Raw genomic sequence first — 19,608 nt, forward strand, 5'->3', positions numbered from 1 at the left:
ATGAATTCATGCAATAAAATATTTTTTTCAGCTGTGGGCAACCACTGCTTTTCAGAGAACATTTCACGCTTTTTATAGGGAGAATAATCCAGCAGTAACAGAGCTCATATCAGCAGCAACCTCCTCCAGTCTTGATTTCCAGGAAGATGATTGTAAATCATAAAATGTCATTTTTTTGGCAACACCTGGAATTTCTAATATAAATCACTCATCTATTCTTGCCACATTTTAAGGAAACTGAATCTATCTATCTATCTATCTATCTATCTATCTATCTATCTATCTATCTATCTATCTATCTATCTATCTATCTATCTATCTATCTATCTATCTATCTATCTATCTATCTGTCTGTCTGTCTGTCTGTCTGTCTGTCTGTCTGTCTGTCTGTCTACTAAAAAAGTTGGGGTGCAGTTTAACAGAGTTCAGGGGCAGAGGATATATCAGAGACAGTGGCAGGATATATGGCATTGTTGGTGAGGCTGGGCCACCCAGCGTCACATCCCATGATGGATCATGAGCAGATGGATCGACAGAGACACACTCTCATCTGGGCGCTCCGCCTGATATCTGCCTCTGAACTGGCACAAGCCGGACGCTCTGTGTGCCTTTGGTAGCGCCGTGACTCTATTATGCACCAAGTTAATCAACAGTTGAAGGTAGATACAGTCTCCATGAATTAAAACGATAACAACTTGTTCTGTCCCCCTCAATCTCATGCCATTAGCTTACTTTTCCACAGCATGTCTATTTAATTGGTTTCAATTTACACGAAACATGTTCACATATTACATGTTACTATAATTAAGTGCTATGGCAATAACAAAAAGAATGCCTAATTACATGCAATTCTAGAAAATAATTACATATTTAGTGCATGTAGTTCATTAGCTTTTCTCAGTGTTAACATATGTATGAACACTAAAGTGTGACCTCTATTTTTTTTTTTAAATTGAAATGCCATTCTGAACAAACTAGCTGGTTATTTACAGTTATACCTCTGCGAACCTCAGTTTAACCCCAAAATTATGATTATGGGTTACTTCCTGCCCTCTTTGCATTTGCAATTGGATTACCAAGAAAGCATGAATCATAGGAATTTATTTAGAATTAATAGTCATGTCACAGTGGAACATTTGTCACCATATTTAATCAGTCTGACTTCAGTAAAACATTATTATTTTTTTATGATTAGAAAACAAAAAAGGTTTGCAGTCTGATAAAATAAATTAAATACATTTGTTAATAGTTTAGTTTTTAGAACACAATGTTTTAACAAACCTAGAAATGCATACATTGATTTCAAGAAACTGTCCAAAAAAAAAAAAACCTATACAGGCACCCTTAAAAACCACACACACACAGACACACACAATAAATAAACAAATAACCTGTGTATTTACTTATATCCCACGTATACAGTTGTGTGTGTGAGTGTGTTACAGTTTCCAAAACTCAGTAAGAAATTATTCCAAAAATCTGAGCCACATGACTAGATTTCATTTTACTGCTGTACGCGGAGTGTAAAACAGATGCAAAGGAACATCACTTGCATTTCACCCAGTAAACTCAAATCATGCAAGTATTTGCACAACACACCTCCCTTATTTTCATTTCCTCCAGTATTCAGTCTTGCATTTCCACTCATGCAACAGTTTGTGTAGCATTCATTCCTTTGTTCAAACAGATTTGATCAAATTATTAAACGTCTGCTATATGTGGATTGAAATGCTAAAAATATACATTAGATTGCCTATCAATAAGGATTAAGAAATGTACTTCACAATAACACTTCACAATATTTTTTTCTTCCTTCCGATGTTCTTTTCCTCTCCAAATGTGGGTTTAATTTAATAATGTCATTTCTGTAGGACATAAAACACATAAAGAAGAAATGTGTCTATCAACGCCTGTCTTGTCTCGTGTAATTTATTGCTTATGAGGTAAACAGCACACTTATGTCTCACTGAAGTGTATTCTTTGTGCATCCGTCCGTGCTTTAATCTTTTCCATCAAATGATTTGAAATGTTCTGATTTGAATATTGAATGTCAATGCGTGACTATCACTATCACTGTTTTTATTCTTTTATTTTGTTTGCATACATAAAATATTTAATTTTAATGCGCATTCACATATGCACGGAAAAAGGTTTTTTTATATTTTATTTTATTTTTTATAAGAGCTATATTCGCATCCTCTCCCCCTTTAAATTCATTGCAAACGTTGTAGTGCATGCAATATTGCATTGTTTTATTTGCGTTAAAGCGGATACAGACAAGCAGTGCGCCGGTCTATCAGGTGCTGTGTGTTTGTGCGCGTGTATGTGTGAGTGAGTGAGTGTGTGTGTGTGTGTGCGTGTGTGTGTGTGAGACAGCGGCTCGCGATGTCCACGCTTTCCACCACTGTTCTGGTGATCCGATAGTTGTGAAAAGCCACCACTAGTCGCCCCCAGTGCTCTTGCAGTCTCCAATTTTCTTTCCCACTGTAGACTTAACGTCACGTCCGCACTTGAACTTGAATTTTATCCCATTGTACGGAGGCAGCCCTCGCCACAGAGACACTGAGAGCTCCCGGAGAAGCAGGACTCCGCCATCTTCACAGAGGCAGAAAAGGGAGAAAGAAAAAAAAGCTTCATTCATTTGGAAAGGAGGTGGCAAGTCCATGTCCCTGGTCTCCAGTGCGCAAAGCCGAATAGTGGAGCAAGTGCAAAGAGTTGGAGAGAGTGCAAAGTAACCGGGCATCGCATTCACTTAGAGCCCAGGAGAGAAGAAGAACTGTCCAGTGCTTGGCACACTCAAGTGCCAACTCACGGAGAATCTGGATTCGTTTCATCCGATCTAATAAGTAATGACCATTTTTCTTTTTTAGAGTTATTTTGACTCAGTGAGAGAGAGAGAGAGAGAGAGAGAGAGAGAGAGAGATAGATAGAAAAAACGAATTGCTTTTGACAAATCCACAAGGCGCAGACCGGACGAAGAGAGAGCCGCGAGAGGGTCCAACCTACCCAAACGCACCGGGCATCTCGTTCTGAGACATTTCCCTTGGTTTCTTCACAACTGTCACTCGTGAAGGATATTTTCGCCCTCAGACAGATCGCGCTCTGCACACAGCTGAAGTGCATGTGTGTGTCGCTGAGATACTGAGCGTCTGCGCGTCTCTGGTCATCTGGAGAGCCGGAGCGCAAAGACACTTTCGCTTCTCTCACATTCACGGGACCCCTATCTGTATTCACGGCCCGGAGCTGTGGCAGTTCTTTGGAAGTCCCAGGAAAAGTTAGTTACCGAGGTGGGTAAAATCCCACGCCACGGACACGGAGGACAGAAGGCGCGAGCCGACTATTCCTTGTGCGGGTCTCTGGGCGATGCCAGTGTAAATGCCAGGGCAATGTCCCGTCGCAAGCAGGGAAACCCTCAGCATTTGTCGCAAAGAGAAATTATAACACGTAAGTCCATCTTTAATTTGACTTATTTGTGTTTAAGAGTTTGTTCGGTCATTTTCGGCCTTTTTTTTTTTATTTGTATTTTGTTGTTGTTGTTGTTGTAATAGTAATAGCGATCTGTGTGTGAGAGTTTATGTGGTGTTAGTAATTAACTGGTTTCATTAAAATGCGGAGGATCTTTATTTTTTTTTATGTAGTAAAATAGAACAGTTAAATTAATTAATATAAGATATTTATAGCTTTAGCTGTAAGCAAACCGGTTTATGAGCTTGGTGCTACTTAAAAAAATTAAAAAGTGATTTGGTTGAAACTCAATTAAAAGAATTAAAATACAGCAATTTTTTAGACTTACTTAAAATACAAATCTTTGATTTAGTCAGTATTGCTTAAGTTTTGTTGTTTCATTTTAATATAAAATGGTTTGATTAATATAAGAATTTTTAGCAGGCCAGGATTAAAAACTTTAAATTGCGGTGATTAATCAAGCACTTGCAAAGTTTCTGTAAATTTAAGTTTAGTTACGTTAAATTAAAGTGTAGGGTATAAGTGAGGTGTATGTTATGTTAATATTTAAGCATAATTTAATATATTATGCTAATTTAGAGTGATAATTATTTTCTCTACTTTAATCCATGTAAGATTTGGGCCTATATTAAGCTATATACGACTATTTAAATAACTTATTGCAATATAAATATATTGTATTCTCTTATTTATTAGATTTTTTTTTTTTTTTTTTTAAATTTCAAAAAGTGTCATGCTTAAGTTGTAGGCCTTTCTTCTTAAATTCTGATGCAATGAAACTTTATGTATCATGTTTCGTTTTAAACCAAAATCTTTTGCACTTTTTACAAGATATTTGTAGTAGTTCTCAAGGTGAGCAGCTACCTGTAACCACCAAGCACAGGAACAGTTTAAGGTTTTACTTTTGCAGCACATGCTGCACGGATGCAGTGATGTGGTTGTTATTTTTTTAAAAGACTACGTAAAATTTATTGTAATTATGCAACATTTGTGCTATTAAGTCTTAGATGTGTAACTGAATGCAATGAAATGTCAGAGCAAGGAAAATTATTCAAATGAAATTCATTTGATATCCTTGTGTCAAATTAGGTGATACAAATGTCAAGCATGCTTAGTTTTACTCAAGTAGTTTTACTTCACTGTAATACTAAATAAACTGTCTTCTTACACAAAACTCATTGTTTTATACAATGCTTTTTTTCTTTTTTGGAGAAAACTGAAGTTAGCTAAATCCGTACGAGTGTACAAAGAGACAAAGCAGGCATAGGTCTAATAATGTTTCTCACACTTAGCTTTGCCCCCGAGTCAAGATTGTGACTGTGAAGTAAAGGTAACATGAGGCAGACACTGAAATCGAGAGTGTTTCTTGACAAAGTTATATTCAAAGCCAGCAGTTATATTCTAATGCTTGATATAATTTACCTTTTAGGTTTTTCTTCGAGATACTTTTACATCATTTGTGAGAAAACAACTCCAGCGATTTATTTTAAAACACTGTCTATTTTTCCTAGAATGCATCTGTTGCAGTTAAAATAAAAATCATATCACTTAAAAGACAATGAAATCTGTCCAGATTTAGTTTCATATTCATGCAAGTGTAGTGTACAGGACCTAGATAATTCATAGCAGAGCCTAGTCAAGTAATACCAGCCAAATCTGTTTTGTGTTGCAGGGATAGGTCCATATATGCGTTTCATATTTACACTTACACACACCATTCTTTCGCTAATGGCATAATCTGTTACTGTACATACACATATGTACACAGTGGCACTGTAAACATTTAACATGCCTGTCCATTGTGTGTTTGAATTTACCGTTAAGGATTACAAATATGACTTACGACTTACAAATATGACTATGTCTTATGAACGAATGAGAATGGAGATGTTATTTAAAGCTTAAAGCACATTATCTGGCTTGCATTGCATGTTAGCTTTGCTATAGGGCATACACAGCTCTTTTTGTATGTCATCCGCATATGAGATCATGACCATAATTTATATATATTTCAATATTTAATTGTGCACTAGCATGCAAACCATTTGTGTTTACTGCATAAATGCCATCCATTCAAAATGCATGTAAAACAATCATTCCAGTTTAGTAGAAAATGGCCCTTTTTGAATTTCTGTCGCTGTAGTTATCACATGTCCCATCAGTCATTGCATGTACAATGGCCGTGGTTATTAATTTGGGCTTTACATTTCAGAATGCTCCAGTTACACCAAGGAACTTTGCCTGCTTTCTCTCTCTCTCTCTCTGTCTCTCTCACACACATTCATAAACGGACACAAATGCAGACGTGCACAGAGTGAAGCAGACGCCAGTTTAGACATCAAGCTTTTGTATTTTTTTTTACATGCACACAGTGTGTGTGTGTGTGTGTGTGAGTGAGAGAGAGAGAGAGAGAAAGAGAGAAAGGAAGGTGGTTGACTTTCTCCTTCTTAGAAACTAGAGATTGAAAGGTGTTCATTGCATCACCGGTGAATGAATATGTAAGCTTTAGAGAGGGTCCTCAAACGTATCATGCCTTAGTGGGTTTTATGCAGAGGGCATGTAGGCCAGGTGCTAGCAGATAGTCATCTGAGCTCAGGGACGCGTTCTTTCCTCGTAGTTCAGAATTCTCATCACATGCTGATTGTGGCTATGATTTTGATGTAACGAGTGTTTTTGTTTGTAGTAGGCAGCGCATGAACTCTTCACTCATACTGGTATGTGTGTGTAAATGTGCAACCTTAAATTCCCTTGTTCGCTTTTATTCCGTTTGATATGTGGCTGATTATGTGAAACAGATTCTTGTAGAGCAAGAATATGTGGATGACAGTTGATATATCTGGTTTTTCTCTGTAATAGTTAAATTGTCAAATTTTGCTTTAAATGTCAAGGTCAAAAGCAGTGTGGTCCCAACCTCAAAGTTTCATTTTTGAGGACATATTTGGAGCTGTAAACAAGGGTGTGTGTGTGTGTGTGTGTGTGCATGTCTGCTCGTCAGCATGTCTTCTGTGGTATTTAGCTTTTGTTAACCACGGTGTCTTAGCTGGATTAGCCTCAAGTTAGAGAGGCAATTTTTTGTCTGCTCAAGTGTTCAAAAGTGTGTGTGTGTGTGTAGTTTATGTCCACATGTTAATTTATGTGTTCTCGGCGTGAGCGATCTGCAGACTTTGCAGTGCTGTACATCAGTAGTTTTAATGGTTTGGCAGCCTGTGGTTGTGTGCTACATTACGCCACTCAAACGCATATTCTATAAACCCAGTGGTTTATTAGTTCTGCGTGAAAAGCAACCAGTTGCAGCATTTAACGCATTTTTGCATTTCCTTTACATATGCTGGGATTTTCATTACATGCTATTAACGGAAGGGTATTTTACAATTTTATAGCTTTTTTTAAATATTTTTTTTTAGTAAGAATTATTTCTGAATATCATTTGCCTTCCAAATCCTTAACGTTAATAAGTTATAATAATTTACCCACACATTTCTAAATGTTTGCATTCATGTGAGCGTGTCGTCACGTAATTGTCCGAATTTAAATGATATTTTTAACACCTGTTCAACTTTTCATGTCACTGCACAGAGTGTGTTTTATAATGTAGTGCTTTAAAATAAAACTAATAGTGAGTTAACAGATGTCGTCTTTAAATAAAGGAAATCAGATGACAGGCGAGAAGGATAATTTTCCTCCTGTGAGCTGCAGAATTCTGAAGTTGTAACATAAATTTTCTGATGCATGTTTCACATTAGACCTGCCAGCACAGGAAACTGTCTTTATCGGAACTTTGCATTGAATGCATTTAGGAGATATGCCATGACTTCATGTCATCACATCTGACAGATTTGAGTTTATGATAATAACTTTGAATTGCATTATTACTTGTTTAGATATAAACAATAACATATTTGATTATAGTAAAAAAAAAGAAAAAAAAGAAAGTCAAGATAGGAATATGAATTTGCAAACAGACACAGGCGTTAACGCATGAGAGGTGTGCAGCAGCAGAAATCCAGAATCATTGTCTTTTCTTTTTGTTTCTTTGTTTATTAATTTAACAAATTTAAAATGTTTGCTTATTCATTGTCATTTGCATGTATGAAATAGGCAGGGTTTTATTTAGAATTAAACAAGACACGTTTTAAGTTAAAAAAAATATAAAAATTCAACCCCTCTTTTAAATGCTTTTTTCTTTTCTTTTCTTTTTTTTACAGTTCAGGGAATCAAAAATCCTTGTTTTTATTTCATTTTCTCTGGGTGCTGAATTGGGCCACTTTACATTAGCAGTGCAGAGTGTGCTTGCCATGACCTGCTAGGGGGAGCTCTAAGTCTGCCAGAGGGGGTGGAAGGCAGTTCTGAAAAGTGTAAAAACATATTTCCTAAATGTACTTAAATGGGTAAGTCGAGTGAAATAGGGGGCTGCGGCTTCCGACGACTTGCCATAGATGTTTCAAATGATACTGCCATTAACACACACGCTCAGATGCAAACTGTCAACGCCTCACAGCAGCAGCTGGTCTTACAACATGAAGGCACTGTCATTCTCTTTCCCTTTTTTTGACTTTGTCTTTAGCACTTAAGAATTATTTAATTATTTACAGTGAGAGCTGGATCGCTTCTCTGTGCTCATTTAGATGTGTAATAAGTATTTGATAGGTGTAGCTTTAAATATAGATAGGACATCAAGCGTGACACCAAAACAAACAAATTTAGGCTGAACGTCACCTCGTTCGTTTCGCCAAGTATGCTTAAAAAGTGAATGATGAAGTGGCTCTGGAACTTGTGGGCCCCTCTGACTGAGGACCTATTGTTCTTGCCATCTAAATAAATAAATTTGAGTCTGTGATATAAAAAATGGTAGCCTCTACAGGGCTTACACTCTCCCCATAACAATGGGCAAAATGTCTGCCTGGCACGTTTGATTAATACACTTGCATATTCTCTCTTCCTTTCAGTTTCAGGTGGCTTTTGTTGCACCACGAGCGGGAGAATGAGAGAGCAACAGAAAGCCGCCTCTGATGAAATGTACAGAAGTCTATGCATGTCTGTCAGTATAAATGCATCAAGGCGGCTGAATCCTTTGGACGGCATCAAAAGTGGGCATAGTTTTTCATGGCTTGATTTATGAGGCACAGACACTCGTAATAGTGGCTTGAGTGTTTGACGTCCCACAGCTGGCTGGGTTCTGTCCGGCTCTGAGCATGGAAGCGCTCCGCTTCCTAAGCATCAGATGAGCGTGTTGTGTGGGAATGTGTTACTAGCTCCGCCTTTTTTGGTGCTATTTTATTAGAATAAAACATTTGCAGGGAAAAAAAAGAGTGATGCCAATCTTCAGGTGATATTTAGTTATTCAGCTACCAATAATTCCTTTCCTTGTGAAAATATTAGGTAATATCTCCCTGATGAGATTTGCAGATAAAGGTTCCCAGTGGACATCATCATGTTAATCTCTTTTTACCTGCAAGACGACTCATTTTCTACCCCCCCACCCCTTTTAATTAAACAATGGACTAGCGATGCCGCAGTGGCCGAGGATCACGCTTTTAAAATTCCGCCACCACCGCCGCCGTGTGCCACGATGATCCCTGTTCTCTTCTTGTTAACAGCTTCATTTGCACATGCACCACGCTTTACACTCACACACACACCGCGCGCATTTAGTAGCATTTTAAAACCTTTGCATCTGCACAGAAGTGCTCTGCAAGCTAAAGCAGCTAAATACCCTGAACAAGACGGTGCTTTGTTTTTTTTTTTTCATTTCACAGGATTTTGCAAAGGCCTTCAGGCTAACAGAGCTAAAACGTGACAGTATCCCTCGAGGAAGAGTGCTTTGCATCATACATTTTTACACATATTTAGTTTAACAAACAGGTCGCAGAGAAGTTTTTAAGCAAGAGAAAACAGGAAAAACTAGAGGCCTAGTGCAAGGCGGAGGTTTGCGGTTTGAGCGTCAGTGCGCTTGACTGTGGGTTACAGATTAATGACAGACTAATTAATTCCTGATAGATTCCTGTAAGCGCTGCTGCTACATGTGCATGTGTTACACAGGCCTTTGGTGAACGTGAAATGACTGGAAAGGCGGCTGATGTTGACTTGCTGCCTCTTTGCCAACCTGTTTTTGTTTGTTTGCATGCCGTCTGAGTGGAAGGCTCAACCCAAATCCAGCCTGTCCTACTCAGCTTGCCTGCATCTCTGTTTTGTGCATGGGTAATGGGTTGGTATTTCTGAACTGGAGTTTGTGGGCTGGTGTGGTCAGGTTTGTGTATGTAGCAGCGTGACTAGCTAAGCCCCCACCCACTGCTTCTGCTCTTGTGCAGCTCGGGCTGATGGGAAACATAGGAAAATAATGCACAAACAGTAAAGCAAAGCTTTTATTGTTTGATTAGGCCCTTTCCCTGGCTTTTATTTTCAGCACGCTCTCCCCTCCGTGCGCACAGTTCTGTGAATGGCTTTAATTGGCGCAGGGTAAATCTTTATATCTGGACAGCATTATAAAGTCTTTCAAGATTTAAATAGGAAAATTTATGGACCCAGTAAAAAACAATATGAAATCCGTTAAATGGTGTGTGTTGTCTAATTAGGCCTTAACAGTTGCAATGGCTAAAAAACCCCTCTAAAACCTGTTTGACTGTGACTTTTCATTCTGGTATCACTACGGAAAATCTCAACAGTTCAACTATGAGCCAAATAGCGCTGAGCGTTAATGGTGGGGTTTGCAGGGTGACAGTCCGAGGATGAAAGGTGCGTTAACGCGGGGCTGCTAAAGCGTTGTTACGTAACTCACAGACCTTTGTGTGCTTTGGAAGGAAAGCCAGACTGTACCGCGATCAGCCAAATACCTGTCAACAGCAATTTGGTTCCTCACAAACAAAAAGACTCCGTTAAGTATGAGTCAGAGGGCCCGTGAACAATGGTGCGTAAATCCAGAATGGAAAAGGATAAATCCTAAACTGTGTTAAGACGTGCCTTGTGATGCGTTCATTTTTGGAAGCCATGTCTTTTTTTAGTTTTGTTCTACTGAAATCCCATTAGTGTTTATTCTGACTCATATACATATAGTTTTCTTAGGTTAATAAGGGCTTATTTTTTAACATAACCACATTTTACTGATTCCAGGATATCAAGGTAACGTGGATGAAAAATATAGTCTATTTCTTGCACTTTTTTTTCATTCAAAAATGAAATAGAGGTAAAATAGTAAGTGTGAATTTTATCCAAAGTCAAGATTTCATTTCATATCATCCTTTTTTAGCCACCTATAAATATTATTCAGGCTTCCTTACTTCCACTGTCCCTCACTGTCTTTCTCTCCGGCTGCCAGAGAGTGCTTGATAAAGACAAATAACATTTGACATTTCGGTGGCCCTGATAGAATTATATGGAGTATTTGTTGAGGGATCAGAGAAAATCATGAGCTGTAATGTTACCTTGGTGACAGCATTGTTATCGCTGGTGGATGAGAGTGTGTGTGAGAGTGTGAGTGTGTGTGTGACTGTGAGGAATTGCAGACTCTCACCTGTTTGCCTAGAGCAGGAAATGTACACCATCGGATCGGGCCTGCGCAGTTCAGTTTCATACCTTCTGCACAGTTGTTTAAAGGAAAAGGATCTCCAAAAATGAAAATTCAGTCATTTATTTAGCCCCTTATCTTTACAAACCTGTATGACTTTCTTTTTCTGTGGAAAGCAAAAAATGACATTTGGAAGAATATCCGAGCTGCTCTTTTCCACAGTTGTTTTTATATTCAGTTTTCAACTGAATTTAAGTCGTTTGCTTAACCATCACCATTCTCCTTTATTCTCCTGAAAAAAAGCTGCTTGGACATTCTACACGGAACATGTCATACAGGTTTTGAATCAAATGAATCTGAATAATTGACATCTTGAAGTATTTAACTCACCTATGGATTAGTTCAGACTCTATAGGCAAATCCAAGACTCTGCCGTATGTTTACATGATTGCAACACCTGGTGTGTGTGTGTGTTTATGCGTACGGGGGTCCCTTCTTTTGAAGTGCGTACTAGCGGCATTGCTTGCAAGCAGCGTGTTTCCTGTGGTTGGCACAGACAGAGAAAAAGAAGGGGACAGAGGGAGAGAGAAAAAAAAATTCAGCTGTGCACGTTCTTTACCACTCTGGGTTTTTTCTTCAGCTGTCACTTTGATTCAGGTCTGCGCTAGACCTATGACACATTAAACTAACGCTTTCCACTAGCGCACCTCAAATTCTCTCCCACTGTACCGAGAGGCTGCAATCTCACCCTAACCTCCTGTTAGAGAGCTTATAACAGCTTATAACTACTGTTTTTTTATTGTATAACTTATTACATGTTTGATGATTTATAGCTGTTTATCTGAGTCTAATACAAATGTCAAAAATATGCTCTGTGGTAGATGTTGTCTTCTTGAACTTGTAAATCATTTGAAAATTACCTCTTCCTGCAGTAGTGTTTGTTTGTGTATGCATGCGTGTGTGCGCATCTCTGCTGGTGCAGCTTCCCAGGATGCACAAATGCGTGACACACAAACGTGCACGCATATCGCTCATGTACATGCCTGCAAGCAATCTTCATTTATTGGTTCATATGCATATGCTTTTTTGTGCATGTGCTCACAGGTGCAAGTACAGTTACAGATATATGTAAAATAGTTTTTGTTGTGAGACCTTCCACAGCGATAGAGAAATCTACAGATGAGTCACAAAGTCCTCATATAAAAATATTTATTTAAATCATATTTTTTTAAAGCTTTAAATTAAAAAAGGAACACTATTATGTAAAAAAAAATATATTTTTTTTTTAGTAAATTGTGACATTGGATATGTAACCTCCTGACAAAAGCTTCTCACATCTCACAACAACAAAAAGAATAATAATTTATTCTTATTACTTTCTTATTAATTCTTCTTATAAACTAAATGCAATATTATTGATTGAAAATCATTTATGATTACCCCCCCCCCAAAAAAAAAAAAAAAATAATAAAATAAATAAATTGTGTGGTTCAAAATAAATGAATATTAAAATTTAAGTAACAAAATTATTTATTTGAAATAATTTAAAGTATTTGTTTTTTAATGCAGTGTATTGCATAGGTTACAGGCCTTTCTCTTTATTTACATGCAAGCTAATTTAATGCACAGATGGCCTGTTATTGCCTGAAGGGGGTATGTGCTCCACTCCTATATGTCTGAGTCAGGAGGGCTGGATTTGAGGGGGGTTCAACTACAGTACCTTAGTCATCTTCAGTTATTTCATTCAATATAGTGCAAAATCTGAAAACAGTGCCATGTGTGTGCAGATGTAATTATATATATATATATATATATATATATATATATATATATATATATATATATATATATATATATATATATATATATATATATATATATATATATATATATATATATATATATATATATATATATATATATATATATATTGTAGTGCTTTATTTAATCAAAATGCTTTCTTAATACGATTGCAAGGTCTTTAGATGCTGTTGTTAAACAGGATGCACATCTAACACCGCTCTAATGTAGTGTGCATCGTCTGAAATAAAGATAAGAGGGGGTTTAGCGGTTTCATTTTCAAAGCTGCATTCTAAGCTTGACATTACAAATCTGTCCGCATTCATAATTTGGATCGTGGACAAATTGCAGATGGATGCGCAGGCTGCTCGTCATTTATCATCGAAAATTAGTGGTTAGCCGGTTCCTCTGGGAGATGTAAACAGGGCTACCTGTGTTGTGTGAGCAGCGTGGTCCGTTCCTCCATCTTTGTCTCTATCGCCGTCTGTCTCTTCTCACTGCGTTTCTCAAAGAGGGTTTCGGGCCTCATATTGGTGCAAAGCATGTAAAGTGCACAGGACAAATTTAAAAAATGTGAGGAATTCTAATTTGTGTTGTTCCGCAGGGTTGTTGTTTCTTTAAAAAACATCCCACATTTGTCCTTTAGGCTCTGACAATTTGAGAATTCCTCCCTTCATTCTCCTCCCAGATTTATGTGCACTTCAAAAATCCGCACCTGCTCACTGTGAGGCTCTAAGTGTTGCTATGGTAGTGTTTTTCTTCTTTTTTTCCTGCTTTCACCCAAATCATGCAGCGTGTTGAGTAGAGAGAGCATGAAAGCAGTGACAGGAAGCTGAAGAGTGTAAAGTGGCAGTCAGAGAGGTGTTTGTCTAGATCTTATGATTAGTATGGCGCAAGGATAAGCTGTCAAATGTAACATCAACAGAGCTGTCTGTCAGAGGGTCCCGAGGGGGCTTTGTCAAGGGCCTCTACTGTCTTTGATAAAACTGCTCTTGCACCCGGCATTGGGCTACAAAGGGCCAATTGTGGCCACATGCTGAAAGGTGAGGCTGAAATTTCAAAATGGAGGCAGAGGGACCGAGGTTGTCCGGCGTACTCTGTGGTTTGAGAGCCCGCCGCTCCGCGCTGTTTATCTAGGTGACAGAATCAACCAGAAGATCTGCAGGGCCTCTTGCTCTCATGGCTGTGCAAATATCTCTCACAGCCAAAAATGGAGCCCTCCCTCCTTCCTTCTTGCTTTTTTTTCTTCTCCCTTCAGACTTTCTGTTTCAGGTCTGGCGGTCTCATTCTCAACCTCACAAATACTGTATTGTATATTAATAACAGTGTCTTGCTGCTGGGTCTCGGCCTCACATATGGATGTTTATCAAGAGTTGGCTGGTTACAGGACAGAACACGCCGAACTGGAGCGAAGGGCCTCGTGTGTGGCCGCTGAGATGATTAAATTTAAGTCTGCCTTTATTTTCTGCTCTCGAAGTTTAGTGGGACTGTCATGGGACGTAGGTGAATGCTTAAACGGGCCCCAGCATTCATTTCCTTTATTTTAACAAGCTGCCAAATAATGAAATGCTAAATGACCTGACCCTGAACTTTCAGAAAATGTGTGATTATGTCTCAAGTTCCACAGCATTTGGATTTTATTTCAAATCCCCTTACTGATGTACCGGTGTGTGTTTTTTATTTTATAATTTTTTATTTAATTAAAAAATTTTTTTTATCAATTTGTGTGTGAAGGCGGTTAGGGATGCATACAGTGGCAAATTATGAGCTAAAGATGAATCAGTGTTTGTTTATGCATTCAATTTGCATATAGTGACTAGTGCATTTACGAGTGAAACAGAATATTAAGCAGGAAATAATTTAGAGTGAGACTTGATTTTGTTTTTGATTGAGTGAGGGTAATTTATGTTGTGCTATGATATTATTGGTTAAGCATTTTTCTACCAAATCTTCTTTTTTTCTGTTTCCCTTGTAATGCTATGATTTTTCAATTAATTTGTGTAAGAAGACAGGATAGAGAAGATAAAAAAAGAATAGATAGATACAGATACAGTGACGTATTCCGGAGTGATCACCGACGAAAATAATATTTACTTATTAAATAACAATTTTACCTAGGTGCTAGTATTTATTTATTTATTTTCAAATTCCCTTGCTGATGTATCTGAATGAATCTAAATGCATGAAGTGACATATTTCAGAGTGAAACTGAATATTATGTGGAAAATAATCTAGGCTGGTACTTCATTGTAATTATCAGGATCTGAAATCGGGTTAAGCACATTATGCTGTGATATTATTGGATAATATATCTCCTCACCCACATGGCCTGGGTTACATCAGCAAAAAATAAACTAATTTCAGTAGCAGAGAAGTTATTAAGTTTAAATCTTTTTTTTTTCTTTTTAATTTGTTTGGACTAATATGCACTGTTTATTTGTGCTTAGATGGAGCATTTGTCAGAATCTCAGAACGCTTCTTTCTTTTGCTTTGCCCCACAGCGGAAGCTGAGCATGTGGATGCGGGACTGGCCGTGGCTGATCTCCACTCTCACCCTCACCCGCTGCTGGATCCCAGCATGCCAGGGCATCTGCCTCCGGGCCTGGGCGACCATGACCTCCTCACCTGTGGCCAATGCCAACTAACCTTTCCCCTGGGGGACATTCTGCTCTTCATTGAGCACAAGAAAAAGCAATGCCAGGGTCTGACAACCGGCCACGGCTGCTACGACAAGATGGCGGATCGCAATAGCCCCTCGCCGCCCCGCGCAGAGCTGAGAAAAGTGGTGGAACCGGTCGAAATTGGAATCCAGGTGACACCTGAAGAAGAGGACGAGAGACTGTGGACGCCTCCAAAAGGAATTTGCCCCAAGCAAGAAAGTGGCCTGGCAGGTAGGTCAAACTCTCTCCGGAAAAGTTTTGAGCAGGCATACGAAGCGGACACTAATGAACTCACACGTTCTCTCGCGCCAGTGTGTTTTCTAAAACTGATGTGCGCAAACGTACACTTAGAGCCTGCAGAGTTGCAGACAAAGGGAGACACGCACTCATTTACCTCAGTAGGACTCTGGGCGTCCTGTAGTGATTGTGATACCGCTCATCTGCGAGCCTCAAGAGAGATTGTTTTTCCTTCAGCTGATTTCATTAGGGGAGCCTACGCCGTGCAAAGTGAAACATCACATTACTGACTCAAAGCCCTAAAACCCCCTGAAGGACTCTGGTAGTTGAAACAAATTGTGCAAGACGTGACGGAGAACTCACCCTACTTTCATGGAGAAATCCAGCCTGAGCCATCTGCTTAAAAGGTGAAAAGCTCATTAAAATTCAAATGCTCCAAAAAAAAAAAAAAAAAAAAAAAGAGGGAGAGAGGAAAGAAAGGAAGAAAGAAATAGAGTCGGATTAAAAGAGAGTTTCCTATCGAATAGGGGTAAAGAGGCTGTTTAGTTTAGTCCAGCTGTAGGGAGAGAACTCTCCCAGTTATCTTACAAAACAGCGCAGTCAAGTCCTTCACAAAGAACCCGGAGGGATCTTGGGAAATGGGTCTCATAAAATAATATTCTAGGTTGGACAAAGTTACCGGGGGAAACGTAGGGGAGCGGCTTATGACACTGCCTCGGTTTTTAATAACGTCGTTTTTTAATGCCTCACAATCCTTATTTGCGAAAGTTACCCGCGGCATCAGAGACAATTTATTCTGTGCCACCACAATGCCTCGTGTATTTAAATGTCTGTAATAATGAGGCCGCTGCTAAATTACTCAGTACCTCACATGATGCAGGCAGACTTCACTCCCAGACTGACTGGCTGGCTGATCGCACCGAGAGAGTTTTGGCGTCAGTTGTGAAATATGATGCAAACGTCCACACAGTTACGTGCAAACTGTTCCGCTACAGCTCGTCGTTGATGTTTCCTTTTTTTTAAAGACTGACTGGTAAGCGTGCACTTTGCTAACCACACACACACACACACACACACACACACAAACTTTAGGTCAAGGTTCAAAAACAAAGACACACACACACACATACAAATATAACTCTAATAGTTTGAATGTATTATATAATTATTATAGTTTGAGTCAATTTCCCATGGGTGTTTGCATCTCTTTTTTTATCTTTTGGAGAAAAAAAAAAAATTTTTTTGAAGCAAAACTGTAAATTACTTATTCAGAATATAATCAATTGTTTTTCTAGTTAAATTTCTATTTTTGTACATGTTAAAACATTAGCTTGTATTTTCAAGGATAAAAAGGAAGGACACTATTCATGTTACTTTTATTGTGGATGAAAAAATGTGATAGTATTAGATTATCCAATTAATTTTAATTCAGTCATTGCCATCTAAAATTACAAAATCTCTCTTAATTTGTGAAAAGGTCCACACTGAAAAGTAGTTTTGATCTCATTTAAACTTCAGAATTTGAAAAATGGCATATGAAAGGTGAACATTTGGCTTTGTAAATCATATTGCAGTTAGCAAGAGTAAATTTTACACCTTTCATTAATTCAGTACTGGAGAAGGGAGGCAGTTCGGAGAGAAGAGTATAACGGCAGATGAAACATCCTCTGAAAGTGATTAAGACGCTTGAATGTCAGCTTGAGCATGCAGCTAAACACTCACAGGCTGCCTTGTATTCATAATTGCCTCCCAGCAGGTTAAAGTATTCTTTTATGCTAAACCTTTCCCGTTCCATTTGTTCTCGACGTGAAACAGAAAATGACACGAAAAAAAAAAAAAAAAAAAAACACTCAGCCATGCCGCCTTTAAAATGGCAGTGGTACTCTTGCTCGGCAAAGCACAGATCATTTTTCATGAATTTGTTTTTTTTTCTATGATCTATCCATCTGCCAGCTTCAAGTGGAGAAATGAGAGAAAGCATGAGAACGCGGGAGAGAGAAAGAGAGAGATGTTGATGAGGAAGGCCACTTCTGAATCTATCCATACGATTCCAAAAGCTAACTCTGTTCAGGCCGAGTTCCCTGCTCTTCCAGACCCTCACATCTTTTTTATTTAGGCCAGAGTGCATTTTGATCTTTTCATTAAACCGTCTGAGTAACCTTGACATGCGAGCAATGTTGTGACAGGTCTTAAACTCCAGCGCTTCATTCCCACGCGTCATCCTCCATCACATCAGACCTCTCTTCTTGGACTCTCACATGTGATTCACAGAAAGTCCGACAGGAAGAGCATAATTTCTGGCCTTCCTTCCTGGAGTTAACGTTCCCAATATCACGGCTCATATCTTGCGTACATTACGGGCCTTTAGGAGGAAAATCATCCAAGTGATTCTTGGTATTTGGCTGAGTGAAGGTACTAAACGGCAACTTCATTAAGTCACATATACGTAACTGTTCTCTAGAGACTCCGTGATGATAACTAAACATTGTGTGCCTTGCTCCGGAAACCCTGTAATCAGTCGAAAAAGACCTTGTGATAAAGTATTCTGATTACTGAAATTGCTTTTAGCGCTGATTCTCCCAGTGGCTTTTTCTTTATTAGTGTGTATGAAAAAGTCAACGTTATCTATGACAATACGGGACAGCCATCGAAGAGGAACCACTTGAGGGTTGAATTCAATATTTCTCGCATAAATATCAGCAGGACACAGGCACGCTCGGCGCCGTATTGTATTGCCACTTAGCCATCTTAAGTTTCAGTGGAATTTAATTATATTTAATAGCCCTAATTAAATAAAATATGACATTCTGCATACCCTCAGGCGATAGGAGCTGCTGCTGGGGGCATTGGGAGGGCTTGGTTTGCGTGCACGAGCCACTAGAGCCCCTCTCGTGTCACACAGCTAGGTTAAAACAGTTCAGTGGCACTGAAAAATAGGGCCCTGAGATGGCCGACATAGCTGGCTGTTGCCACCCTGCACCATTAAGCAGTCCAAATGTGAAATACATACATAAATAAACAAATAAATAAGACATTTACCACCCCTTAATGCATCTAGATGGCTAAGCCTGCTGAAGCTGGCCAGGCATTTAATGGTACTTGTTATTCAATTATAGATCTCAAATAGAGGCGCTATGAACCACGGTGCATTGTGCTGAGAATGTCCGCTGTGAGGATGCCTTAATTAAAGAGACATAATTAATATGATCTCATGAACCTGAAACAAAAGGATTATGGCATAATATTATGCATACAATCTTAGAATAGGGGTTTTTGGAAGGCAGGCTCTGGTCAGGTTATTACATATTCATATCTAAATACAGCTGGAATAATCAACATCCTTCTGGAAATGTGAGCTTCCTCTCCATCTCTTTTATTTTGCCTACTGATGTTTAATTCTCAAAATCTGCTTTTGAATTAGCAGTTACTGACTTTATGAGTTGTAAGTGATCAGATGCAAAATTTGTATGCTTTAAATATGCATGTGTGACGGTGGAAGGAAAGAAGATTGTGTCAAGCTCTGTTTGCTTGTGTTCTATAGCATCCAACAGGGATGGTTGTGTTTAAGTTTTTCAAGAAAGCCGATTCAGATGTGGTGTAAATAAAGAGGGTAAATAAAGGCTTATTTCTCCGAGTGTTTGGTGTTGGTTGTAATCAGGCTCTTCTTGGTGTGCACGTGTGGTGATGTTGCCATGTACCATTCCAAACCAATGTTGCATTTGAGGTTGGCTTAAATATCAGTCTGAAAATCAGAGTGTCAAATAGAAAGCAAACATTTCCTTAAGGGTTTTGATTTGTCCAGATAAATGTGGTTGCAGTACTGTGTTAACATGACCTTTTTTAAAAAAAATATTCTTTCATTGTTACTCTTTCTCAGTATTAAAAATATAAAGTTTCCAAAAAACAACAACAACCAAAGTCTCAAATAATCTAAAACAAGTATTT

General features: G+C 38.5%; 1 protein-coding gene across 2 annotated transcripts in view; it reads left to right on the top strand.

Annotated features, from left to right (window-relative positions):
- Positions 1–1,414: 1,414 nt before the first annotated feature.
- bcl11ba (BCL11 transcription factor B a) overlaps positions 1,415–19,608 on the top strand; it is a 48,779-nt gene continuing 30,585 nt past the window's right edge. Inside the window, exons 1-2 of one of the 2 annotated variants that reach the window (XM_026286096.1) lie at positions 1,415–3,444; positions 15,268–15,657. In XM_026286096.1, coding sequence (XP_026141881.1) covers positions 3,387–3,444; positions 15,268–15,657 — 448 coding nt within the window. In that variant the 5' untranslated portion in view covers positions 1,415–3,386. The remainder of the gene's footprint in view (positions 3,445–15,267; positions 15,658–19,608) is intronic. The other variant, XM_026286097.1, reaches the window with a different exon arrangement.

This window comes from Carassius auratus, chromosome 17 (assembly GCF_003368295.1).
Source record: "Carassius auratus strain Wakin chromosome 17, ASM336829v1, whole genome shotgun sequence".
Lineage (NCBI taxonomy): Eukaryota > Metazoa > Chordata > Actinopteri > Cypriniformes > Cyprinidae > Carassius > Carassius auratus.